The 26,951-nt window shown below is 57.5% G+C and overlaps 2 protein-coding genes across 5 annotated transcripts in view; both read right to left on the reverse strand.

The window, feature by feature from the left end:
- The window catches only part of EP400 (E1A binding protein p400), a 98,215-nt gene extending 88,677 nt beyond the window's left edge, over window positions 1–9,538 (reverse strand). Inside the window, exon 1 of one of the 2 annotated variants that reach the window (XM_047828486.1) lies at window positions 9,418–9,538. The gene's annotated coding sequence lies outside the window, so the exon portion shown is untranslated. The remainder of the gene's footprint in view (window positions 1–9,417) is intronic. The other variant, XM_047828488.1, reaches the window with a different exon arrangement.
- A 5,359-nt stretch (window positions 9,539–14,897) lies between these two features.
- On the reverse strand, window positions 14,898–24,793 carry PUS1 (pseudouridine synthase 1). Of its 3 annotated transcripts, none has more exons than XM_047828628.1 (6): window positions 24,727–24,793; window positions 24,140–24,371; window positions 23,061–23,198; window positions 19,151–19,253; window positions 16,397–17,088; window positions 14,898–15,162 (listed from the first exon to the last, which is right to left on the reverse strand). In XM_047828628.1, the coding sequence occupies exons 2-6, from the start codon at window positions 24,359–24,361 to the stop codon at window positions 15,133–15,135; spliced, it is 1,185 nt and encodes a 394-aa protein (XP_047684584.1). In that variant the 5' UTR covers window positions 24,362–24,371; window positions 24,727–24,793; the 3' UTR covers window positions 14,898–15,132. The 3 variants fall into 3 exon arrangements, with proteins under 3 accessions (XP_047684584.1, XP_047684583.1, XP_047684582.1); XM_047828627.1 differs by having other exon boundaries at window positions 24,709–24,765; XM_047828626.1 differs by lacking the exon at window positions 24,727–24,793 and adding an exon at window positions 24,461–24,621.
- Window positions 24,794–26,951: the final 2,158 nt, after the last annotated feature.

A 26,951-nucleotide genomic window follows, 5' to 3' on the forward strand; every position in this document is an offset into this window, starting at 1 on the left:
GAGACCGGACACTTACAGCAGCTGCTCTGAGCCCGCTTGCTTAGGCCTGGAACGGCTCCCGCTGCCCGCCCTTCACTCCCAGCTTCCCATCCGGGATCAGCCAGAGTCCGGGCAGCTAGGGATCAGAACCCCTCTTCCTCCCCTTCAACAGGTCGGGAGCTCAAGCCATGAGCCTTGCTGCCTTCCCAAACCCACATCCCTCTCTGCCCCCACACTTCCCCAGATCCAGCCGGGGCCATCTCCCGCTTCGGGTAGCTCCGCAGTGTTATTGCCATGGTCACGGTGCCCCACCCCGGCCAAAGCAGGGCCAGGCACCATTCATCACGCAGGGAGCACTGCTGTTCCTGCAGGGAAGTGTTTCTCAACGTCCGCAACACCACCCGTTTCCACGCACAGAGCATGCTCACCGCCCCCTATGGGCTGTGAGGACCCAGAGCGGCAGACACAGGGTGTCAGAAGACAGTCCAAGACTCCAAATGCAAAAACCAGAGCCTAGACTTGGCCCTTGAGATCCATCAAAACACGGAGTACCTCTCCGAGGCTGCTCACAAGTAGTGGACTACAGGTTTGACTCCGTTCACTCGCTCCCAGCCCTTACTTATGAGACGAGATTTCCTATTACGAAAATCCAGTAAAACCAGGTACAACTCCGGGATACGGAGCTGCATTTTTCAAGCACATTTCACCTGTATATCATCGCTCCTAGTCAAAAAATGGCAATTAAAATTGAGGCGAAGCGTCACTTCTCATCTACCAGACCGAACAGTTCAGAAGCCAGGCGGCGAGCCTGCGGGGGAGGCCACGGGGAGCTGTGGGACCCCCAAACGGGCCTGGAGCCGCTGCACACACCTGCACGTGCCCGTGCACGCACTGAGGCCGGCGCTCCGCTTTGCCCTGAATATCCACCTCCCGTACAAAAACACATCCACACGCCCGCACAAAGTTTTACTTGTAAACGCAAAACATCAGGACCAAACTCCACGTCCATCCATGTTTCAGAGACGGGCTGAATCCATGTGGTCCCTCCATTTAGTGCAGCACCACGCGGCCACACAAATGCAGGAGAAAGCTCTCGTGCGTTCACGCAGGGCTAACACGGAGTCAGATAAGCAAAGTGCAAAAGACCACGTGTGAAACACTACCCTTGCCCACGAGGAAAAGACAGAGACATATAGATACATCTTGCCTGCATGTTCTCCTACCAAAAAAAGCCCCCAGATACACACATATCTGTACATACCTAATTTTTTCTTGAAAAACATCTTTCCTAGTCCTGTTCATTACAACAGTCTACAAGCACTGACGTCCCATAAACATCTGCTCATGTAAAACAGGTACCCGTGAAGAATGAGCCAGAAATGAAGGAGGCTGATGACCTGCCGAGGGTGGTGTAGACAGAGTGACAGGCAGTAGAGACGACACTCCTATGCACACCATCTTGTATCACTTTGATTTTCAGAATCATGCGAAAGAGTCACATCTTCAAAAAGCAAAATTAAATCAACAAAGACGAAGAACTCCCTAAAAGCCAATACAAACAGAAACAACAATGGAACTCTAGAAAGGACAACGCAGTCACCAATGGAAAAGGGAAGGCAGGGGACAATGGAACAACTCCGTGCTGCTGGACGAGAACCAGGAGTCAGTATAAACACGGCTTTTCCCCTTAAAACACATCTAGTTCTGCTACCGAAATGGCCCACAAGCAAGGACACCCTTGAAGAATGGAGGACCCTAGGGGCAGGGGGGCAGGACACGATGACACGCAACACCAGCAAGCAGGCAGCAGCCTCCACAGAAGACAAAGGGTTAAAGGGCTAGGAGATTTTAGGACAGGGGCTCCTGACTGTTTTAACCTTATCCATCTTTGAAAGAGTAGTCAGACCTTCACTTAATACTATTTGAATTTCAAACTAAGGTTAACGTTGAGAATAAAAACAAATCGAGGCAATAAAGATTAACTAAAGCTGCTCCTTTCACCGCAGCCTCTCTACAAACAGAGAAGCTGATGTGCACCCAACCCCCACTCCTAAAAACCAGCGGGAGGGGGGGGGTGGGGGGGGGAGCCGAGCAGGCAGCCACAAGTGGGTTAAGAAACAGCAGGGTGAGGGGCGCCTGGGTGGCTCAGTCAGTTAAGCGTCCGACTTCGGCTCAGGTCACCATCTCGCAGTCCGTGAGTTTGAGCCCCACGTCGGGCCCTGTGCTGACAGCTCGGAGCCTGGAGCCTGGAGCCTGTTTCGGATTCTGTGTCTCCCTCTCTCTGACTCTCCCCTGTTCATGCTCTGTCTCTGTCTCAAAAATAAATAAACATTAAAAAAAAAAAAAAAAAAGAGCAGGGTGAGGGGCGCCTAGGCGCCTAGGTGGCTCAGTCGGTTGAGCGCCTGACTTTCAGGCTGTGATCTCATAGTTTGTGAGTTTGAGCCCCGTGTCAGGCTCTGTGCTGACAGCTAGGAGTCTGGAGCCTGCTTCGGATTCTGTGTCTCCCTCTCTCTCTCTGCCCCTCCCCAGCTCACACTCTGTCTCTGTTTCTCTCTCAAAACTAAATAAACATTAAAATTTTGGGGGCGCCTGGGTGGCAGTCAGTTAAGCGTCCGACTTCAGCCAGGTCACGATCTCGCGGTCCGTGAGTTCGAGCCCCGCGTCAGGCTCTGGGCTGATGGCTCAGAGCCTGGAGCCTGTTTCCGATTCTGTGTCTCCCTCTCTCTCTGCCCCTCCCCTGTTCATGCTCTGTCTCTCTCTGTCCCAAAAATAAATAAATGTTGAAAAAAAAAATTTTTAAAAAAATACATAAACTTAAAAAGGAAAAAAAAAGAAAGACTAGGGTGGGGGTTGCCTGGGGGGGGGCTCAGTCGGTTAAGTGTCTGACTCTTGATCTTGGCTCAGGTCATGATCTCACCATTCGTGAGTTCAAGCCCTGAGTCAGGCTCTGCACTGACAATGCTAGCCTGCTTGGGATTCTCTTTCTCTCTCTCTGTCTCTAAGTAAATATGAGAAAAAAAAAAAAAAAAAAAGAATTAAAGAGAAAAAAAAAGACCGGGTGAAGAAGGATGCTGGGGCTCCGGGTGAGCTGTGCCCCCACAGGTCGGGACAGGAACTCCTTCGGTGCGAGCCAGATCGGATCTGAGGCCTGGGAGATCCAAGCACCACCACATTGCAGTTCTGTGAGGAAGCAGCTTAAGGAGAGCCAGGGCCAGGATGGAGACCGAACCCCAACCCACGGTAGCAGCAGCTATGCCACAAGGACCTTCCACAAACACCCATTTGCAGCCACGTGAAACCTCCCTCTTCTCCCAAGAAAGCACTGCCATGCTCCATAATGTCCTTCTGCAGAGAGTGCCCCCTGCTCCCCCAGGAAAAGTGCTTTTTAGCAGGTGGCTAGTACTCCCCTAAGTAACCTGGTAAACACCAAAAACAAGGCGGGGGCGGGGGGCACCTGGGTGGCTCAGTTCAGCATCCAACTTCGGCTCAGGTCATGATCTCACGGTTCATGGGTTCGAGCCCCATGTCAGACTGCGCCAAATAGCTCACAGCCTGGATCCTGCTTCAGATATTCTCTCTCTCTCTCTCTCTCTCTCTCCCCCTCCCCTGCTTGCGCTCTCTCTTAAAAATAAATATAAAAAAAACAAAAACAAAGGATATAACAGGCAACACTGGGGAAGCTTAAAAAAAAAAAAAAAAAAAAGGAGGGGGTGAGGCTTAAATATAGTAGACACTGCTTTTATTTCCCTTGAAATGTTTCCCAAAACTTTAAAAGGCAGATGGATGGACGGACGAGTGACAAAGCACACACAGAAAAATGTTAACAGAAACTAGGTCATGGGTATGTTGGTAGTTTACTGTATAATCCTCTCAGCGTCCGTGTTTCTTTGAAATTTTCACAGTAAAATATTACAGGAAAAAATCAAGGGCTGTAACCGGAGTCCCAGACACTAACAAAGCGTTCACTCTTTCTGGCCCTGATCAGAGCCGATGATGAAGGCTCCATACTCATTCCTAAGGTACGTGAATTCCAAATGTCATAAAGCAGGCTAAACAGCGTTTTAAAACAACGTGGCATTCCCTGGGTCGTGTCGCAGTGCCACAGCGCGGAAACGGGGACCGAGACCTCCATGTCCCTTCTAACTTAACAGGCCAGGACGCCAAGGGTCTCCAGGCATGGCAGTGGCGGAGGTCCTTCACCTGACGGAGCACAGAGCTCCGAGCTCCCCAGGCAGACAGGATCCAGCTCAGCTTGAGAGGAAAAGTCCAGACAAACTGAAGAAGTCCTTCCCCTCACAAGTCACAAAGGCGCGAGCCCCCGCCTCACCGTACGGCCGTCGTTTCTCAATCTTTTACCCACAGCCCCTGAAGGCCCTGCTTAGACATTTCTCTCCGAATCCCCCCACACCCCGTGAAATTTTAATCCCGCGGCCACAGCACATATCCACTGAAGCGCCTGACCCTATGTGAGGCCTAAACCACTGTCCCAGTATTTTTTTCACCCTCCTCCCAAGCACCCATTTTCAGTCCCTTGTGAGAAACACCGCCCTCAGGTATACCGTGATCCCGCTTCTAATGCACAGAAGGAAACCCGGAGGAACGGACACCCAATCAGTTCGTTCTGGGGAGGACGTCGAGAACGGGGAGAAAGAGCGAAGGGGAACTCTGTCAACCCGCGAGAGCTTCCGTGCCGCGTGAACGTCACACAACGTGAATTACTCACGCACTGCCTGTACTAGAGGACTAGCCGCAACCCGAACACCCTTCAGCAGGGGAGTGGCTCAAGTGCGGCCACACCACTCAGCAACGGAGGAAAGCAGCTCTGGGACAGGCAGAACCCGGATGAAGCGCAGACGCACGACGCGCCAAGAGAGAAGCCAGACTCGAGAGCGTCCACACTGCCAGCCCAGGAAGGACAGACATCAGTGGCTGCCGAGGGCTGGCGGGAGGAGCTGGGTAGGCTGGCAGCGCTGGGGACCTGTCTGGGGTGAAGACATTGTTGTGGCTCCTGACTATTATGGAAACGACACCACATCTGTCAAAATTCTCAGAAAGCCAAGTGAAATGGCCGTGAGGTTATGCGAAGACCTTCCCTCCCGCTCAGTACATAAGTGATTTTAAAAATGTATTTCTACCCTAATGCACCAAAAGTTTCCACTGACCAGAAATAAAGCAGCAATCACAGTGGGCGGGGCTGAGAATACAGGCCGGAAGGACACTCAGCCCAGAAGAAAACACTTGAGGCCCAGACCTCGGCCCCTGAAGGCAGCGGGCACCCAGTCCCTCTCCAGGAGGCTGAGGAGCAGAGCCAGGCTCCCTGAGGAACATGCTGCTCTCCCACCTGTAAAAAGGCTCGGCTGCCTCTTGCAGCTGCAGCCAAAACCTGAGGAAGGAAACAGGCCAGGCGAGACCCCGTCTCTGGGACTGCAGAGCCTCGGGCACCGGAAGAGCCGGACGAGTGGCGGACCCCAGAGGCCCCGCTGGGCAGCCACAAACCCCCTGACAGAGAAGGAAAGCTTCCCTCCCGTGCAAGAGCAGGGACATAAAAACGGGGGCAGGGGGCTGGACAGAGAGAATTCACTTCCCGCACACAGAACAGGCCCCACGGACGACGCCACGGGCGGCCGGACATTCAACCTCAGTTGAACGCAGGGTCAGGTGACAGACTCTCTCCTTGAACGCCCCAAGCCCCGCCACCTCCCACCTGACTCTCTCCCCCTCCTCTCTCCCTGCATCAAGCGTCACCTCCTGCGTGTGTCTGTCCCTCTTGGAAGAGCCAGTTTCCCTCTTCTGAGCATGTGAATTCTATTCCTCGGCATCCCCTGGAATCCTTCGTTACCCCCGTATGCCTAGTTCCTGCCAAATCCTCCTGCTTTAGAGAAAAATTTGTTCATTAATATGTTTACTCAATAAATATTTATTACACACTTACTCCAAACACTATCTGAATCACCGGGGGTACAAGAGTGAACACAGTGTCGTTCCTGCCCCCAGAAGGGGGACCGGCGACACGCAAAGCTGTAGCGGGCAGACAAGCGCAACAGCAAATCTGTGGCAAGGTAAGGGACAGAGACAGCGAGTGACGTGGGCAAGGTGCGGAGTCCCACAGAAGCCTGTCTGAAGAGGGGCTTCTGAAAAGAAAGAGTCAGACCACATAAGGGCCCGACGTTCCACACAGGGCCAGGGCACGCCCGGGTCCGGAGCCAGGTGTGGCTGGGCCAGGGGACAAGGAGTAAGGTGCGGGGGACATGAAGTAGCAGTAAGGACCTGGTCACCAGGTACTTCATAAACTGCCCGGAGAACTTCTGGATTTTTTTCCTGAGGGAGACGGGAAACCACGGAGAGCTTCAAGAAAAGAGATGCACCGTCTGACTCCTGTTTTGTCTTGTCTTGATGTTTATTTTTGAGAGAGAGACACAGAGACGGCACACGTGAGCAGGGGAGGGGCAGAGAGAGGACGATGGCGGATCCAAGCAGGCTCCACACTGCCAACAGAGAGCCCGATGTGAGCGGGGCTCGAACTCACCAACCAAGAGATCATGACCCGAGCCGGAGTCCAATGCTTCACCGACCGGGCCACCCAGTCGCCCCTGATTTGTTTTTAAAACGTCACTCAGGGAGCCTGGGTGGCCCGGTCGGTGAAGCGCTGGACTCTGGCTCGGGTCATGATCTCTCGGTTCATGAGTCTGAGCCCTGTGGCCGGCTCTTCACTGAAAGCGTGGAGCCTGCTTGGGATTCTCTCTCTCACAGCACGTGCGCGTTCTCTCTCTCTCTAAAATAAATAAACAGGGGCACCTGGGTGGCTTAGTCGGTTAAATGCCCGACTTCGGCTCAGGTCACGATCTTCTGGTTCACGAGTGAGAGCCCCGCGTCGGGCTCTGTGCTGACAGCTCGGAGCCTGGAGCCGGTTTCAGAATCTGTGTCTCCCTGTCTAACTGCCCCTCCCCCTCTGTCTGTCTGTCTGTCTGTCCCTTTCTCAAAAATAAACATTAAAAAAAATTAAAATTAAGTTAAATAAACATAAAAAAAATAAATAAGTAAAAACGTCGCCCAGCTGCTTTGCTGAAATTGCAGTGCAGAACAGCTCAGGTGAGCAGGTAAAGCAGGGAGGAGAATAACCCAGGTAAGAGACGGGGGACTGTGGCCAAGAAGGCAGTGAGGGGCAGCCAGGTTTGAATTCTACTTTGCAAGTGCTGACAGATCGCATTTAGGATGTGCAAGAGAAACAAATCACGCCAGAGGCCTGAGCTGAGGAACCACAAATGTGGAGCTGCCTCCAAATGAAACGCCACAGCGTGTCAGCGGCAGGTTCCACCCAAGTGCAAGTGTGGCGTGGAACTCGGCTCGGGAAGATCCAGGCAGGACCTCCACGTTCAGGAGACGCTGGCGTGGGACCTACAGCCGTGACACAGGGATCGCCTGGCCGTACAGACCAGCGAGGAGGCCTGGGGACTGCCCTGAGGCGTTACAACATTTAAAACGAGGCAGATGGGAAGGAGCCAGCAGAGCGACTGGAGGCGGCGCCCCGCCAGGTAGGAGAACCAGCAGGGTGGCGTCTCAGCGCCACCAGGAGACAGAGTTTGGAGGAAGCCAAGGGCAGCCGGGTCAAAGGCTGTCCACAGGGGCCTTGGCAACGCAACAGCTCGGGTGACCCCAACAGGAGTGCTTTCAGAGGAGAGGTGGGACCAAAAGCTTCAGTGAACTTGGTTCAAGACAAATGAGGAGAGAAAATGGTGACAGGAAGGACAGCATTTTTTCTAAATCTGGCGTAAGAGGAAACTAAGACCTAGAAACGGTGGCTGGAAGATTTGTATATCGTGACAAAATACGCCGGAGCGAAGATAAACTCAAGACAAGACAACATCAGAGCCGTGGCCTAGAGCACACAAGCCAGGGTGCATCCGACACGAGAGAGCAAATAACGGCCCGTGAACACTACAGCGAAACCAGCAGCGAGCACGGGAGGGAACACTGTGTCATCACCCTGTGTTTATAAAAGCACATAAAATTGCATTATACAATCTTACTAAAAAAAATTACACGGACAGAACAAAGTGCCATTAAAAAAACATCAATTGTGCTTATCTTTAGGTGGCAGAATAATTCAGTTTCAAAATATATTTTTACATTTGCTGCAACCGTTCAGAGAGCATATTTGTTTTATTGGCTCCACTCAAAAAAGTTACCAAAACCATTCTATTGCCATGTATCACTTCAAAAACCAATCAGAAAATACAGAAAGACTCAAACACCTACAACAGCAGGGATGGGCACCCACTAGCATTGGCTGTACCCTTCTTCTCTACTGATCAGGTGACATCTGAGTCGAGACGGAGGGCTCCAGATCTCTGTGGAAAAGTGCTCAGGCACAGGGGACAACCAGCGCAAAGGCCTGGCGGTAAGAAGGCTGAGCCATCTGAGGAGCGCAAGTGGGCTGGCTACACAGTGGAGCCTCGAACATTCCGACTACGCTAGTGCGCAGCGCGCAGCCGCGTCCAAACGAGCTGGGTTTGCATCGGCCCGGGTGTCCCCCACAGAAGGACTCGAACAAGTCACTTTCCCTCTGCACCTGTTCCCACATCCGTGAAGGAGGGACGCCTCGCGCAGGAGGACCTGTGCACCGGGGAATGCCTATGCTTGTTGAGTATGTCGGACGTGGAGACTCCAGAACCAAACAAAAATCGAGCCAAGCCGACAGCTAACTGAGACCACGCGAGACCCCGCGGCCTGCCTGCAGTGAGGGTTGGAGAGCCGCCCCGCCTGGCACCCGGGTCTCTGAGCCGCGCCAGTGCCTCCTCCACCCTCACGGCGTCCCCCACCCACCCGGGCGCCCCGTCAGCGCGGGCGCCGTCTCTGCGCCAGCGCCCCCTAATTCGCCCTGGCGCCCCATCACGGCGGGCCACATCTCTGCGCCGGCGCCCCCCAACTCGCCCGGGCGCCCAGTCACCTCAGGCCGCATCTTTGCACCAGCGCCCCACCACGGCGGGCCACCTCCCTGCGCCAGCGCCACCACCCGCCTCTGCGCCCCCTCCCCACCCCCTCCCCGGCGCCCCGTCACCGCGGGCCCCATCTCTGCGCCGCGCCAGCGCCCCCCACCCACCCCGGCGCCCCGTCACCGCGGGCCGCGTCTCCGCGCCGCACCAACGCTCCCTCACGCAGCCCCGGCCACCCTCACACACCCCCGCCAGGCCCGACTCCCGGCGCCCCTCCCCCGGCGATCCCGTCTCCGCGTATCGCGTCTCTGCGCCAAACCAGTGCCACCTCCACCCCCGGCGCCCCCGCGCCAGCGCCCCCCAACTCCCGGCAGCTCCCCCCAACCCCGGCGCGCCCCCGACTACACGCCCCTGGCGGGGGAGGGCTCTAAGAAGGCCGGGCGCGAACCGCAAGACTCCCGACCCCGACCCCCACCGTTCCCGGTCACGCCGCGGCCTCACCTACCCGAGGCTGGACCGCACTCCGGCCGCGTCCGGCTGAGGCCTGGGGGCGGCGGTCGAGGCGGCGCCGCTCCGCTAGGCGCATCCGGGACCGCGGGAGGAGGAAGCGGCGGCGCGCCCGCTACGGCGAGCCGGAAGTGACGTCGCACGGAGGGAGGCGACGAGACGGCCAGAGGGCTAGAGCGGTCGGGAGAGGGGCGGGCCGACGGGCCGTTGGCGGACCGGCGTGGCGGAGGGCACAGCCGTAGCTTCGGCCCCCGAGGGTGGGCGGAGCTAGAGCCGCGTCCCCAGACCCCGCGTCGTGAGAACCAAGACGCTGGCGCTTCCACAGGCTGTTGAGAAGGGACGCCACATCGCAGGGGTCAGAATATTTGCAAAGCATACAGCTGATAAGCGAGTTGGATCCAAAACAGACAGGGAGCTCACAACTCAAGCAATCAACAAACAAACGACTTTTAAAGAGCTTGTTTGTGGGGCACCTGGATGGCTCGGTGGGTTGACACCCCGACTCTTGATTTCCGTTCAGGTTGTGATCTCATGGTCGTGAGATTGAGCCCTCCGTCTGGCTCCGCACTGACAGCTGCTTGGGATTCTCTCTCTCTCTCTCTCTCTCTCTCTCTCTCTCTCTGTCTCTCTCTCTCTCTCAAAAAATTGAACTTAAAAAAAAATTTAAAGTTTCTTCTTTCTTTGCATTTTAATTAGCTTATTGACTACATCTGTGTCTCATACCATTTTTTTTAATGTAATTTATTGTCAAGTTAGCTAACATAGTTTATTTTTAACTAAGTTCTGCACCCACTGAGGGGCTCCAACCCACAACCCCGAGACCAGGACCGGAGCCAGCCAGGCATCCCGGGACAAAGGAGTTTTAAGCAGGCGAAAGACTTGAGTGGATATGTCTCAAAAGAACAGACTCCTCGCTCAACATCATCCAGACCAAAACCCCTTCTTTTGCTAAGACGACCTGGAAAAAGTAAGTGCTGGCGAGGATGCGCAGAAATTGGGACCCTCGGACGCTGCTGGCGGGGATCTCAAATGATACGGCTTCTGGGGAAGACAGTTTGGCACCCCTCCAAGTTAAAGACAGAGCTGACATATGACCCAGCTGTTCCACTCCCTTAGCATATAGCCAAGAAAGTTAACAACACATGTCCACACGAAAACATGCACACAAATACTCTTAGTGTTACTCACTACAGCCAAGAAATGGAAACAACCCAAATGAATGGATAAGATGTGGCCGTGTCCATACAATGGATTGTTACTCAGCCAATTAAAGGGAGCAGATGTCTAGCACACCTGCTACAACATAGATGAGCCTTGAAAGCAGTACCCAGCGAAAGAATCTAGACGTGGAAGGCCACATATCGTGTAATTCCATTGATATAAAATGTGCAGAGGTGCCTGGGTGGCTCAGTCAGTTAAGCATCCGACTTCGGCTCAGGTCATGATCTCACGGTTTGTGGGTTCAAACCCCACCTTGGGCTCTGTGCTGTCGTCTGGAGCCTGGAGCCTGCATCAGATTCTGTGTCTCTCTCTCTGTCCCACCCCTGCTTGTGCTCTCTTTCTCTCTCAAGAATAAACATTAAAAAAATTTTTTTCCATGTGCAGAACGGGAAAATCCACAGAGGTGAAAAGTAGGTTAGTGGTGGCGGCAGGCTGAGGAGAGGCGGTGGGGGGTGACTGCAACCGGCCGTGCGATTTCCTTTTGGGGGTGATGAAAATGTGAAATTAAGTAGCGCCGATGGTTGCACAATTTTGTGAATTTACTAAAAACTACTGAACTGTGTACTTTGAAAGGATGCATGTATGGTATGTGAATTATATCTCAATAAAAAATTCATTTACAAAAATGAAGGCCAAAGCAGTAAAGTGCCTGGGCAAAGTGCAGGTGCAAAGGCCCTCTGGTGTTAAACTAAAAATCCTTAGAAGAAACAAAACTAAAATCTGGCTATAAAAAGGAGACGAGGGGCATCTGAGCGGCTCAGTCGGTTGAGTGTCCGACTTTTCAGCTTGGGTCATGATCTCATGGTTCATGAGTTCGAGCCCCGTGTCGGGCTCTGTGCTGACAGTACAAAGCCTGCTTGGGATTCTCTGTTTCTCTCTCGCAGACCCTCCCCTGCTCTCTCTCAAAATAAATATTTAAAAAATAACAAAAAGGAGACAAGAGTGGGCAGCTGCACTTACCAGTTGTTCCAGAATCACATGGAAAAGAACAGCTTCCTCAGATTGAATTGCCTGGGTGCGGACTGGCTCTTTTTTTTTTTTTTTTTTAGTTTTTATTTATTTTTACATTTATTTATTTTTGAGAGAGAGAGAGAGCAATAGTCGGGGAGGAATAGAGAGAGGGAGACACAGAATCCGAAGAGGGCTCCAGGCTTTGAGCTGTCAGCACAGAGCCCCACGCGGGGCTCCAACTCACAAACTGTGAGATCATGACCTGAGTCGAAGTCCGACGCTTAACTGACTGAGCCACCCAGGCGCCCCGGGGACTGGCTCTTTTAACCTTCAGAAGGCTCTCCTGCTTGGTGAGGCTGGAAACTTACAACGTACCTGCCACAATCCCCCACTGCCAGAGTCCCGGCGGAGTTAGCCCCCTTCTGTTGCCGCATCTGTGTGACACTGGAGGTGGAAGGGAGGTGACCACGTCCCTCCCGCTGCTCCTGGCCGTACTTGCTACCTGACAGCAGGGCTGTAGAACTTGGGTCTCCCCTGCAAGGGAGGCCCAGTGGTGGGTTGCCTCCAACTTGGAGCCGTGGACAGTGGTGACTTCTTGACACGAACCCCTCATCCTGGGCCAAAGCTCTGGGCAGCTTGTCAGCAGCTCCACGTGTGTGGCCGTGGGCCGAGAGCTCTGGGAACTCCTTTGCCCCCACCTCCAGAGGGAGCATGAGGAAAAGGTGCCTCAGTGGGTCAGTTCCGTATTGTTCTGGAAACCGTTCCAGACCTGGTCCAGTACAAATCCAGGTCCTTGAGCCTCCCACCTTCCCCCCCGGTCTGTAAGCTCCAAATTTCCTGTACAGAAAGTCTACAGAACCAGAGCATAACACCCTCCCCTCCAGAAACCCGTGTGCAGTCTCGATACGGCTGAAATGGCTTCCCAACGTGTCCCAGGTGGCTGACTCGTGTGCACACCCCACATGCTGGCCAACGGGGGATCTAGCAGGCGGCTGGGATCCTCCCTCATCCAGGGGCCAGGCCAGGGAAAGGAAGTGCGGGTTCTTGCCTTCCTGCGTCCTTGGGATAATACCGCTTTCCTGCTTGAATCTGAATGCTGGCATCTGATACCCCGACCATGCATATGCTGACCTTAGCTTCCTGGGGCCTCCCACGCTCAGGGATCATGCAACCCAGTCAGAGGCTCGCGCCAAGGTCAGGCTTGCTCCCCTGAGGTTCTGGAGGAGGAGCAGAGGGCAGCTCCTGTCATGTGATATTGGCAGGGATTCAATGTCAAACACCTTCCATGGAGGACAAGAGCTATCAAAACCAAGTGGCCATCAGAGACCCATCAGACCACTGATCCTGGATCTGGGGATACTCGCATGTGGACAAGGAGATACAGCAATGCCCGGACAAACGCCCGGCAGCAGGCTGGAGACCGGGGCCGTCTACAAGATGAGCCACCAGCAAGGACCACGCAGACGCTCATGTCTCTGAAACCACGCTATGTCGAGGTGAGAGTTCAGTGTGCCTTGTAAGCCTTCATCGGTGTGAAGAGAGGGGTCAGAGGGGCTCACACATGCAGACCTCTCTGGGAGGAGCCACGGCAACCACTACGAGCAGGGGCCCTGCAGAGGCCCTGGGAACGAGGGACCGAAGGCAGCCGCTCTCCTCTGCACTGCTGCCCCAAGTGTATGGATTACTTTAAAATACCACGTACCCATGAGTCCTCCAAGGTGGTTCAAATGGGTCACCCACTAATTACCTGCAGTCACAACTGGGAGTTATCTTCTCTAGTGGTTTGATCTTCCAACCAAGACCTCGTGTCCTTTCACAGGAGAACCCAAGGTCCCAGTAGCTACTCGGCTAATTTCTGCCCCCAGAAATGACTTAGTAGAGAACCCTGGCTATCACAGGGGACATTAACGTGCCTAAAACCAACCTCCAGACGTCCTCCAAACCCACCTTCCCCGGGGACTCCATCTGTCAATCGCCCCAGCTCATCAGTGCTCAAACTAAGCTCAAGTCAGCCCCAAATCCTCCCTTCTGTGCTCACCTCCATCCACCTGGCAGCAGGAGGCCCAACTACTTTCCTGGTCCCACACACACCTCACTCACCCTCTGCACATGGCCTCCCCAGGTCACCACCAACATCCTCAAAGGTCTTCCCGATCCTACTCAAACTACCCCATCCATTAACCCTCAAGAAGACCTCAAGAATATCTGCCCAGGGGCGCCTGGGTGGCGCAGTCGGTTAAGCGTCCGACTTCAGCCAGGTCACGATCTCGCGGTCCGTGAGTTCGAGCCCCGCGTCGGGCTCTGGGCTGATGGCTCAGAGCCTGGAGCCTGTTTCTGATTCTGTGTCTCGCTCTCTCTCTGCCCCTCCCCCGTTCATGCTCTGTCTCTTTCTGTCCCAAAAATAAATAAACGTTGAAAAAAATATTAAAAAAAAAAAAAAGAATATCTGCCCAGCCCCCCTGTGCGCACAAGTATGCCCATGCACACACCCCACACATCACAGGCATGCACACATCTCATGGGCACATGGGCGCCACGTGCACACACTCAAGCACACAATCACGTGTGCATGCACGGGAGTGCACACGCATCACACGCAGGCACACATCACGTGCACACGGGCACCACACGCGCACACACAAGCAATCACACGTGCACGCACAGGGGCGCACACGCATCATATACATGCACACATTCAACGTACACACAGGCACCACGCACACAATCACTTGTACATACATACACAGGGGTACACACGCATTGTATGCACGCACATACACAAGCATGCACATACAAAACGCACCCCTCCGCCACGCGAACTGTTCCAGACTTGCCAATTGCCCACCCGTCACCTGATCCCCCTCTTCTTGCTAACAGGTCACTTGTGTTCCGTGCCATGTTGCACACCACTGGGTAAAATGCATCCCCCAGTGTCCCTCGCAGTTAGACCAGCCTGTGTGACGCGCTCTTGACCAACGAGAGAAAAGGCTACTGGTGGGCCTTTTGCCAGGAACACTCCTGGAGGGGCCGCCCTGTCCCTCTTCTGTCCCAGTCCCCCCAGCAGGAGCGTGGGCAGCACTGGGGTGGACGTGACCGGGTGAAGGCCGTGTGCAGAGGCCGGGTGGGCGGCTCCGGGGTCAGGGCCACCTGCCCGGCTTCTCTGGCACCGCCGCACTGCCCAGCTCCGTCCCAAGGGCCCGGCGCGGGTCCGGGCTCCGCTTGCCAGCGTCATACTCTGTCCCTTTACAGCACGCGGCACTGCCTCCCTCTCCGGATGCAAAACACATAGAAACATAAAACGAGGGGTGCCTTGGGCAAAGTTTGTACTTATTTAATAAGAAAACTGCTTCTTTAAAAAAATAGTGTCTTTCCGTGCTGAGGTGTGAGCGGTTACTGCACGAGCTGGAAACAGAGTCGCGACAGGTCCTGCCGGCGACGGAACCCAACCTGACGCAGGTCTCGGGACCCTGAGGCTGCGGGGCCGCGGCGCGGCTCCCTGGGTCGGCGAGGATGGCCCTGCACCAGTGGGCCGGCCGCCGCCTCAGTCGCTGTCTCCCAGGGGGCTGGGTGCCTGCGGAACAAGAGCAAAAGTGGGGATGGGGCGGGGCGGTCCGTGGGGACGCACCACACCAGGGCCCCTCCCCCCGCCTGCCCTGTCGGGGAGGAGCGCCAACACGTGTCCTCGCCTGCCTGCCTGGGGGGCGGGGGACCCAGGGGAACAAGGGACGGGATGTGGAAGGTCTCTCTCAAGGTGTCCAGCCAGCCAGCAGCCAAAGGTGGTTCCAGCAATGGCGAGCAGAGGGCGGGCCCAGCACCCCCCCTCCCCCCGCATCAGATCTGCGCATGCGCCGCCTCCTACCCGACCCCCACCACCTGCCAAATTAGAGTGGCAATTTTTTCACTTAAAATTCCAGAATGCCACTTTCTCTTGGAAAAACTTGGGACTCTCCCGACGTGGCCCTCCCCGCCCCTCCTCACATGACCCTCCCGCACAACGTGGCCCTCTCCCAGAGATGGCCCACCGGCCCCCCACCCGAAGTGGCGCCCTCTGGTGGCGGGGAGACGGAACAGGGGCGTTCCTGCCGGCCAGCGTCCACCGATTCCCATCGCCGCGCAGACACCGCTGCCACTTGTGACCCCACCTGCACACCTGCTTTTCCACACCTGGCTCACTCGCCTTGCCTACGTCACCCGCGTGCACCAGTTTACAACCCCAGGCGTGCAGGCAGCAGTGTTTCTGTGGACGCCTAGATGACAGCCCCGAGAACACCGGCTCAGGACCCCTCCCCCCGCAGGGGAGAGACCTACGGCCGCAGACCCACTAGCTCCAGGGCCTGGAACAGACGCCCCCTCCTAAATGCAGCTGGCAGGGATGAGCCGCCGCCGCCCCCAGCCATGGCCCCGGCAGGATCTTGCGGGTGGGACATTCGGGAGCGGGCGTGACAACAGACACATGCTGAGGACCCAGCAGGGCTCACCCTGACACTTCCGTCTCACCAATGGGAAGGCCAGCCACCAAGCACAGCCTTCGTCCAAAGTCACTAAGCACAGAGTGGGGAGCGGACACCAAGCAACATTTTGGGGTCACCAGCCACCCATTCCAATGCCCGGCTCTGCTGGTCTGCAGTGGTGTGACCCCGTGACACCCCCCCCCCCCCCCACCCCCGGGGCTCAGCTTGCTTGTCTGCATGATGGACACAGGGACACCGGTGCAGAGCAGGCTAGAAGCTCGGCTGAGCTCCTGAAAGGGAAGGCCTGTGGCGGCCCCGGGGCCCCCGCCTCCAGCCCCTGGTCCCCCACCCCACCTTGGCGCCCAGGCCGGCTGCCGCGTGGGCGGTGGCGTCGAAGTCATGCACGGGCAGGGTGCCCAGCCACCGGGCCATGGACCGCTCCTGGCGCTCGGTGCTGATGATGGTGGGGTAGATGTGCTGCTCCTTGAACGCCGCGACCCCCGCCTCCTCCTGGGTCCAGTCCAGCGGCTCATGCAGCCCGTCGTTGCCAAAGCGCTGGTTGTACTTGTCGAAGTGCACGCGCTCCAGGACCAGGCCGAGCCCCGGCGCCTTGGGCACGTCCACCTTCGCCTCGCCCCAGCTGCGTTCCAGCAGGCTCTCGGGGGCGTAGCCCTTGATCACGGCCACCACCAGGCCGACCATCTTCCTGATCTGGTGCGTCATGAAGCTCTGGCCCTTCACCTTGATCACCGCGAACTCCATGCCCTCCCGCACGAAAGGCTCCTCGCAGAACATGTCCAGGATGTAGCGCCGAGCGCTGGCCTCCCGGGGCCCCTTCTGCGAGGTGAAGTTGTGGAAGTTGTGCGTGCCCTTGTAGCAGGCGAGGAGCGCGTTCACCCGCCGCAGCGTGTCCGCGCTCAGCCGGTAGCTCTCGTCCTGCACGTCGTGGTCCTTGTGGGCGAAGGCGAACGTGGGCAGCATGTACAGGTAGGTCCTGGCGTCACACTTGTTCTTGGAGTTGAAGCCGCCCGTGACCCTCTTCAGTCCTTGAGGGGAGAAGGGGCAAATGAGGACCACACTTCCCACCGACAAGCGTCTGGACCGCATGCACACGGTCCGACTTCCGCGCACAAGCCTGCACCCGCCCAGCGTGCAACCTCACAGCCACGCACGCACACGCACACGCACACTCATCAAAAGCACAGGCATGTGTTAAAACCCAGGGCTCGTCAAGATGCAGGGGGCTCATCTCCACAGGACGCACAACACTGCAGATGGGAAGCGTGGCGCGACCCGAAACCACCCCTTACGAGCGGTTGGTTCTGTGCGAAGACACCGAGGCAGCAGCACGTTTAACAGCAAAAACAAACAAACAGAGAAAACTTAGAAAGCCCAGCCACAGAAAAACGGATCCAGGATGCTCTGGAACGATCGTGGGGTGAAGCAGCGGGCAGCCCCTGAAGACGAGGAGGGCGGGTCTGTGGGAGACACCTGTCCCGTGGGGGAGCCAGCACGTTCTTGGTCGTGTCTGCGTGGCTGTTGTATCTGCTCGGGGGAAGGTTTTCTTTTAACGTTTATTTACGATTTTTGAGAGACAGAGACAGAGCATGAGCGGGGGAGGGGCAGAGAGAGGGAGGCCCAGAATCCGAAGCAGGCTCCAGGCTCCGAGCTGCCCACAGAGCCTGATGCTCTGGGGCTTGAACCCATGAACCATGAGATCATGACCCGAGTGGAAGTCGGACACTCAACCAACTGAGCCACCCAGGTGCCCCGCTCCGGTGGGAATTTGAGTTACAAATTCATGGTCGTCCACACCGAGCATCGCCAAGCTGCACTGTGCACAGGGCTGCCCCGTGTGTGATGCCACGCAGGGAGCGCTGACCGCTGAGCTGACCGGATGGGATGCAGTGTTTGTTTTAGCGAAACGGGCCCATCTGTGGAAGGTGCCGCAGAGCCTCCCACGGAAGCGCGCTGTTCGAGGCCTCGGGAGGCCTGGCGAGGATGGGCTCCACGAGGCGCCACCCGCAGGAGCGTCTCCCGGGGGGCGGAGCGCCCGCCCCCCATGACAAACAAGGGCCCCGCTTCGCTAGCACACGTGGGCTCGGCAATCGACGGGTGCTGGCCGCCTCACGCCCAGAGTCTGGTTTGTGCCACAGCTCGCAGCGGCTTTGCCCAAGAGACTCGCGCTCGCCCACGCCCCAGGCGTGCTGCCTGATTCCACAGACAGAACCCCACAGCGACAGGAAGCAGAGCGGCAGTGGGGGGCGGGTCTCACCCGAGAAGGTTCCGCAGACGTGAGGTACGTCAAAACCTCCCAACTGTATACTTAAACCTGCCGCTGGTCATTCGGCAATTGTACCTCGACCGGCAGGTCATTTAGCCGGCTGCGCGCAGGGCGGCCGGCACGTCCGGGTGGAGCCATACACGCCCATCGGCACCAAGCCCAGGGAAGGGACAGGGCCACGCCGCTGTGGTTTTCGGGCTCCACGACAAGTGGGCTGAGGGGAAGCGGCAAGGCAGGCTCGAACACAGACGACACCACGGCCGCTCGGCCTGGGCGCCGGCAGGAGTAGGGCGGGTACAGTCAGGGAGCGCGTGCGGCCGAGACCGAGGTCCCGGGGCCACGCGGCCCCGGCCGTCCACAGAGTCTGACAACCGCCGCTCTCAGCCCCAAAGCAACCACTGAAGAACCACATCAAGTTACAGCTACCGGGGCAGCCAAGATGATCGTTAATTAAATGGAATTATGAAAAATGTCAGTCCAGAAGAAGAAACAGAAAAAAAGGGGAACCCAGAACAGACAGGACAAAGAGAAACAGACGGCGAGTTCTACACCAACCATCCCAGCACCAGGGCGAACGTGAACTGCGCATGCAGGCCACCGAAGAGCAGAGAATCGGACTGAAAATCCCCACCGGGCTTGTCATAAAAGGGAATAATCGCCCGTTGTAACTTTCCCGAACCTGGACTTGTGCGTCCAGCGTTTGGTTAAAGCGAGGCATGTGCAGCAGCACGTGAAGGGTCGTTCCAGGTCTGTCTGCGCAGCTGGCCTTCAGGAGGACAGGGACGCCTGGTGAAACATCAGGGCCCCGCACGCGCAGCGCTTACCCAGTATCCGAATGTGAGGTGGAAGGTGGCCGTTGATCTTCTCCAAAATGTCATCGATCAGCCACACCTTCAGGGACACGACCTGGCCCGCCGCGGACACGCCCTGCAAAGGAAGCAGAGGGGTCAGGCGCCGGCCGGAAGCTGCGGTTTTGGAAAGGACGCTGCACCCACCAAGGGGCCGGCAGCACAGCTGCCCAAACAGTACGAACGAGTTCCAATTCCCACAAAACCCGCACCGCGTCAGGCAAGTAGGAAACACAGTCCCCCTCGGATGGGACCCTAAACTAGGGGAAGAAGACGATACGATTTAGTCGGGAGACCGCGAGGCAAAGCTAGGAAGATCCGCCAACCTGCTCCAGGCACCTGCGGGCACCCTCGCTCGGGCACGTGGCGGGGGCGGGGGGCTCACGCTCCAGCACACGCCATCCGCCCCCTCGCCTCACCACAGGGCACTTCCCGTGTCCCCTCCCCACGGGGAGGGCGGCGTGGCACACCAAGGCGCCGTGAGACCCCGTTATTCACGCAGCTCGCAGGACGGCGCGCTGCCAGCACGGTTCTGGTTGAGCCCGAGCCACCGCTGCTCCTCCCTCGCTGGGCCGAATCGGGGCGCACCCTCCATCACAGGGGTACACGCACGGCAACCGGCAGAGCTAGACTCACACCGTGCACAGTTCAGGCACCCGAGGGTCTTGGAGCGTGTCCTCCACCACCAAGGGGGGACCACTGCGCCACCTAAGTCACGACGGCAGTTACCCTGTGGGGACCAGGGCAGGGGGTACCGACTGGACAGGGAAGGGGTGCCAGCTGCAGTGATGACTGGATCCAGATGTGCACCCCCCCCCCCCCGATGCTGCACTTTCACCGAAAAGCTGTACTGAGAGTCAACGCGGCAGAACTTGCAGGGACAGGGAAGTGGACAGGAGTGCTCCTGGGGGGCGGGCGGGCTCTGGGGTGCTCACCCGAGTGCAGACACCCAGGCGTCCACCAGCATCACCCGCTTCGCCGCACGCTGCTGCGTGCACCCGTGGACCCATCACGTTTTCCAAAAAGGCTTAACACACGCGAAGAAACCAACTCTAACAAGTGTAACGTTCCTGTCCAGAACCTTTATCCGAATTGAGCCACGAGAACAATCGGACAAATCCGGATTGAGGACATTCATCAAAACGCCATCACATCAGGAAGGTGCAGGAGGCATTTTAGGTGAAAGGGAGCTCAAAGGCCAGGCCGGCACGAACCCGGGTTTAGGTGCTGGATCAGGAACAAAACCAATGCAGGCGGGTATTGGTATCCTGTAAGTGTTGGGTTCTCAGGAGCGACAGGTACACTGAGGCGGTGCCCGGGGTGCTGGATTTCGGGGTGAACAATGTCTGCAACTCACTCTCCAAAGGTTCTGTTTAAAGCGGGAAACTGGGGGCGCCTGGGTGGCTCGGCTGGTTAAGCGTCTGACTTCAGCTCAGGTCATGATCTCAAGGTTCAGGAGTTCGAGCCCCGTGTCGGGCTCTGTGCCGACGGCTCAGAACCCGGAGCCTGCTTCTGATTCTGTCTCCCTCTCTCTCACTGCCCCTCCCCCACTCGTGCGCTCTCTCGCTTTCTCTCTCAAAAAAAAAATTTAAAAAAATTTAAATAAATCAAGCAAGCAAGCAAGCAAGCAAGCAAACCGGGGGGGGGGGGGGGGGGGGGGGGGAAGGAGGGGCACCCGGTTGGCTCAGCTGGAAGCACATGGGACTCATGATCTTGGGTTCGGGAGTTCGAGCCCCAGATCAGAGGTAGAGATTGCTTCAAAATAAAATCTTACAATAAAATAAAGTCTTAAGGGAAAAAAAAGGACGGGAACGAGGGGTGCCTGGGTGGCTCAGTTGATTAAGCGTCTGACTTTGGCTCAGGTCATGACCTCACGGTTTGTGAGTTTGGGCCCCACACTGGACTCTCGCCACTAGCGGGGAGCCTGCTTGGGATCCTGTGTCTCCTCTTTCTGCCCCTCCCCATGTGCTCTCTTGCAGGGACAGGGAAGTGGACAAGAGTCCAGAGTAAACAAACAAACAAAAAAAAGGGAATGAAAACAGATCGCACTGTTACATTTCTGTATCAGTCACATGCTGACATGAGAACCTTCTGGACGCACTGCTGGGGCAGGAGAGACTGCCAAGGGGTGTGGGCTCCTTTCCAGGGAGATGAGTATCCTGACAGCAGCTGCAGGGGTGTCTGCACCACTCTGCAAACGCACGAGTCCACTGAATCGCACACTTTGAGTAGCCAAACTGTGAGCAGTGAATTGTGTCTCAACGAAGGTACTTATTTAAATATCTGAAATCAGGGGCGCCTGGATGGCTCGGTTGGTTAAACGTCCGACTCTTGATTTCAGGTCAGTTCAGGATCTCAGGGTTTCTGGGATGGAGCCCCGCATCGGGCTCTGTGCTGACAGTGCAGACCCTGCTTGGGATTCTCTCTCTCTCTGCCCCTCCTCTGCTTGCGTGCTCTCAAGACAAATAAGTATTTTTAAAACTATAAAAAAAAAAAAAATCTGAAATAGAAACCAACAAGATGTCGTCATTTATTCATCCCAGGGGCCGGAGGCACGAGTGTTGGGATGTTAGTATCAGAAGTTTGGTTTCTTCAGGCTCTCCAAATTGTAAGAGGAAACACACCCGGACAAAGCAGTCTCTAGTAACAGTGGAAATTGAGCACCACGCTCTGAGATGCTCTTTATCAGCTCAAGCAAATATCTGTTGTTTTCTGCCTTGAAAACAACCAGAGAACCCTAAGTGCAAAAGTTAAAAAGAAGAGGAAAACCATAAGGGAGTCCAGGACCCTGAAATGTTTCCGCATCACATACAAGAAACGAACCCGCGGCCCCATTTCCGTTTTCCCGTCTGTACAACGGCACCAGTTCCAGGGTCCCGCCGGCCTGACGCACAAGCCCGGGGGATCTGGGTACCTTGGGACCCTGGGGGGCGTTATTCAGCAGCTCAGGACCCCGAGCTACCCGTGTCTGTGTCAGACCCGTGGTGACCTCAGGCAGCCACAGAGGCATCTCAGGGCCAGGGTCTCAGAGCAGGGGCAAAACGCTTGGTGCACACTATGCGTCTCACGTCTACCAGCAAAGAGCTTGGGGTCTGTGCCCTCTGCCCTACCCACCCGCCCTGCACCCCTCCAGTCTCCTTAGGGAGCTCCTGCCCAGGCCAGTCCCACAACAGGACAAGACCACCCAGCACAGCTGCCATGCCAGCCGTGACTGAGCCCACGACAGACACGTGAGCCAATGAGACAACAGAGTGGGACTCAATCTCAGGACTGAGTGGACAGCACCGGGCCAAGGCCACCGAGGCTCCCCAGTCCACCAGATGTGGCCAGTGTGGTGGTGATGAGCCATGAACACGGAGCACCCAGCACACTGCCAAAACGCACACACATGCGCACACACGCACACACACAATGGGAACTGTGTTAACTGTACTTATGTTGACCACGTGTTGAAAGAAGGCTATCTTGGAAATACAGACTCAAATAAAACCGACCATTAAAACCAGTTTCACCTGTTTCCTCTCCCCTTTCAGAAAATCTGATGTTACAATCCCACAGGTATTGGCAAGCCTGAGACGCCTGTATCTAAGGCAGACGTTGTGGCCACCATGCCACCCGCAGGGACAAGGGAGGAGGATTCACAAACAGAAAGGACGCAAACCAAGTGTGAGCAGCAGGGAGCACTGAGGTCCAGCCACACCTGGACTGGAAACACTCCAGAACTTCTCAGTTCCCTCCAATTCGGCGCGTCTGGTTTGTGCACCGGTCATTCACAGCCGTGAGTCTTGACAAGGGAGCCGCGAAGCTGTGAAGTCAAGAACAAGCGCGGTCCAGGAGCTTCAGGCGCTGCTCGAACCTGTGGGGGAGGCGCAGAGACGGTGCCTACCTTGTCGGTGCGGGCACACCGCTGGAAGGACATCTTCCTCATATCTTCACCGTGATTTTCAGGAATACAGCCTGACCGGACCAGGGCAGACACCAAATCATCTTCGATGGTCTTGAATTGTGAGGACCCAACGTTCCTCTGAAGAAAAGAATAGAAAAGCAGTTTTTTTCACTCAGTCACTGCCCACAGGTGGGAGCCCTGGGCCCACGATGCTCCACACAGGGAGCCTGTGTGCTGTGTCCACACTTGTGGCCCTGGAGGGACACCGCAGTTACTCCCCACCCATGGCAGGTAGGACAGTTACCGGAGGGTACCCACAGTCTCTAGAAACGCCCCACCCCGGGCAGCCAGGTGAAAACAGCCAACAGCAGGGATCACCCGAGACGCTGCTGGTCAGATCCGAAAACCAACACCTCTCCTGCTGGAGACCCATCTGTTTGCAGCGGCTGGGTGCAGAGGGACACCCTGTCTTAGCCCCACAGGGGGGCAGGCCTCTGGACACACAGGGAGAAGCGCACCCCAGGACACTGCCAGCCAGGGCTGGACTTGGAATCCTTGGCTCTTCCTCAACCCTTCAGTTCACACGACCAGCCTGCACAACAACCTCCTGGTAGTAATGCATGCTGAGAAAGGACACCCATGACTTCGAGAAGCTCCGTAATACTGCCCCTCAGATCTTGCCCTAACCAGACTCCAGGGCCCGCAGGACTGTGACATCAAGGAGGTGGCCCTCCTATTCTCACAGAAAAGAGAATTCTGCTTGCCCACAGGCTCTGACCCTCAATGTATCTGACAAACAAGACAACCGAGTCTTCCAGCCGCCCCCCCCCCCCCCCCCCCCCGCCTATGGATGAGAAAAGGGCACGAAGAGCTTGAATCAATCGCTTGCCCGTGGCCACACGATGGTCAGCGGCAGAGGGGGCCCCTTGGACGCCCGGGAGGTCCGTGAAAGCCCCCCAGCGTGGCATCTCCCAGGGACGGAGCAGGGCTCAGAGCCGCCTGGATTCCAACCGAAATCCTGCCCAAGGGGACTCACCCGACCTGCCTGCCTGTCCCCGGCACACGGCGGCCCCGCACACCTGCATGCCGTGGTAGCCCTTCCCGGAATAGCCCATGAGCAGCACGATCTTCCGCTTGGGCAGCTTCCTGTGCTGCTCCGCGTCCGAGGCGCTCCGGAGCTTCTTCGCCTGCTGCTCCGTTTCCTCCCAGATCCTGGCCCCGCCCCGCCAGCCACCCCGGGCCTTCGGGTCGCGCTCCGGCCGGGCACCCACGGGTGCGGGGGTCTCCACGTTCCCGGCCATGGGGGGCAAGCTGCAGAGACACGGACGGCGTGAGCGACGCGGCCGCGCGCGGCGGGGCGCAGGCTGGAGACCGGGCCCGGGCGAGCGCGCCGTCATTACCGGAGCAGACGCGGTCCCAGGCTCGGGCTGCACGGTCCGCAGGCTCTCCTCACGGCCCCGGCCGCCGCCCGCACGACTCGGATCGCCATGCGCGACCGGGGGGCGGCGGGGGGCGCGCGCCCGGCCCCGGCCCTCCCCCGGGTCCTCCCCGGCCCTTCCCGCCCGACCCTCCCGCCCCGCCCGGCCGGCTCTCCCTCCGGAGTGCGGGAGGCCGCGGCCACTCTCGCTGGAACCAGAAGGACGCGCACCCGCTCGGCCCCACTCACGGCGCGGCGGAATGAGCCCGAGCCGGACCACGTGGGCGAAGGCGGAAGTGCAACGCGCTGCGGACGGCTACCGGGCGCGGACCAAAGTCCCCCGGGCGGAGCTTAGGCCCGGGGCGGGGCGATGCAGGGCCCGAGGGCGGGGCGAAGCGCGGCGCGCGGCTCCTCGGAGCCTGCAGGTGCCGACAGGTGCTCAGAAGGGCGGGCGCGGACGCTCGGATCCCGGTTGCACCCCCGCCCTAAGGAGCCAGCGCCGCGGGCCCTGCGTTCCCGAGGGGGACCCCAGAGGGCCCCCGCTGAGCCCCTGGCCTAGAGGCTCGCAGCAGCAGTCCTGGTGAGCAGACCAGCGCCTCCTCAGACTTTGCAAGTCTCCCGGATCCGTGTTAGCAGGCGTTTGCTCTGCGCCGGGGCTGGTTCTGGCACAGTTGGGAGCACTTGGGGCATACGGGGGGGCGGGGAGGGAGCGCAGTCCTCGGGGAAACCTTGAGTAGGGCCCTGTGGGGACGGGGCGGGGGGCTGGAGGCGGTGGCGGAGGTGCCTCATCTCCGGTCCGGGGGCGGGGGGGGGCTCGGGAGGCGGCAGGAAGCGCCTGCGCTGGGTCAGCGAAGAGAAGGACCAGGCGCTCCCGTTCTAGTGGGGGCATGCACAGTGGAACAACCAATCGGCAAAATAAATAGGGCATCACAAAGTAAAAAGTGTCGTGTGCAAAGCGAACCGTAAGAACCGGCCGCACGCTCGCAACGTGAGTGAACCTTGAAAACACTGCCCGCAATGAAAGAAACCGGATGCACACGTCCTCGTAGTTTTGCGGGGCTTAGTGGTTGCTGACAGGGGTCTCTCCTGGACCACACTCCACGCTTAAAGGTGAAGATGAGAAGGAGCTCATGCAGGTGACAGAGGATGGCTCACCTGTGCTGAACAACCCCCAGGACGGCCCCCACGCCCTCGGCAGGAGGGAAGAGAGGGGCCCCCAGGTTCCAGGGCTGACAGAAGGGCCCCGTCATGTGTGACGTAGGGAACTCAGTGGCTCAGCAGCTTTAGGAAGCATTGGGCTGTCTTTGCAGAGGGCACCCCCACCCTCCTCCCACAGATGCCCTCTGCAGGGAATGCTCCCTCCCTGCTCTAGCAGCTCTGAGGGCACAGGCCCCACCCTGGCCCTCACCACCGAGGAGATGGCCGTGCAGCCCCAGGTGGAGGGCATCCACAGGAGTCCAGGACTAACCCAACTGAGACCTGGCAGGGCTGGATGCAGAGGCTGCAGGCTGTGCCTCCCTGCCACACGTGAGCCAAGGGCTCTCAGTGCTGGAACAGAGACCCAGACCAGGTGGAGGTCTGTCTCAGGGGCAGGCCCAAGCCCCCAGGCTGTGCCCCGTGCAGCCCCTGAGGAGCACCCCCGCCCGCCCCCAGCCAGGCCATCGGGTGGGAAGGATGGAGGCACCTGTTCCTTCCTTGAGCCTGCCCAAGGGTCCCGGTAGGAGCGAAGCAGGCAGAAGGTACGCACCGTGACAGGTCAGGTGAGAGGCTCCCTGCAATGCACTGTGTGGGGAGCAGACCACCATACCGGCTCCCTCCTCGGACCCCACCAGCTCCGGTGGCTAGCCTGAGCCTGGTCCTCCTGGCCAAGGGCCCCTGTGCATGTGCCCGGAACGTGCAGGGACACGTGAGGTCCTAGGACAGAAAGGAGCCAGTCCTTCCCGCAGAGTTGCTGCACCCCAGGACGAGCCCTCCTGGGCCCGCCCCTTACCACCAGGTTCTTGCACAGGGGATGTTTAGAGCAGTTTTAGCTATAACTGCTAAAACTTGGAGCTGGATAAAGTGATCCATCCAGACAACGGAGTAACATTCAGAGCTAGAAGGAAGTGAGCCATGAAGACGTGAAGAAACTTTAAACGTGCATTACTAAATGGAAGAAACCAGTCCGAAAAGGCTGCAGGCTATATGATTTCAACTCTAGGACATTCTAGAAAACTCAAAACTATGGCAGCAGTGAAATGACCCGGTTTGCTGGGGCTGGGGGGAGGGAATGGGCAGAACAGAGGGTCAGGGGGCAGTGAGGCTGCTCTGTGTGATGCCGTGATGGTGGATACACATCATCGTTCATCTGTCCGACCCACAGACGGACGGCAGCAAGTGGGCCCTAACGTGTACTATGGCCGCCCCAGGGAGATGGCGTGTGTCCTCGTAGGTCCACATGTCCCCCACCCACCCAAGGTGTGGACAATCAGAGA

This window comes from Prionailurus viverrinus, chromosome D3, assembly GCF_022837055.1.
Source record: "Prionailurus viverrinus isolate Anna chromosome D3, UM_Priviv_1.0, whole genome shotgun sequence".
Classification (NCBI taxonomy): domain Eukaryota; kingdom Metazoa; phylum Chordata; class Mammalia; order Carnivora; family Felidae; genus Prionailurus; species Prionailurus viverrinus.

Bases quoted from the DNA above. Each gene is read 5' to 3' on its own strand.
- PUS1 (XM_047828626.1), bottom strand. From the start codon at position 24,549: ATGGCGATCCGAGTCGTGCGGGCGGCGGCCGGGGCCGTGAGGAGAGCC. The intron at 24,372-24,460 runs GTAATGACGGCG...GTGTCTCTGCAG, and splicing joins CTGGGACCGCGTCTGCTCCG to CTTGCCCCCCATGGCCGGGA. The intron at 15,163-16,396 runs GTGGGGTGGGGG...CTTGTTCCGCAG, and splicing joins CAGCCGGCCTGGGCGCCAAG to GCACCCAGCCCCCTGGGAGA.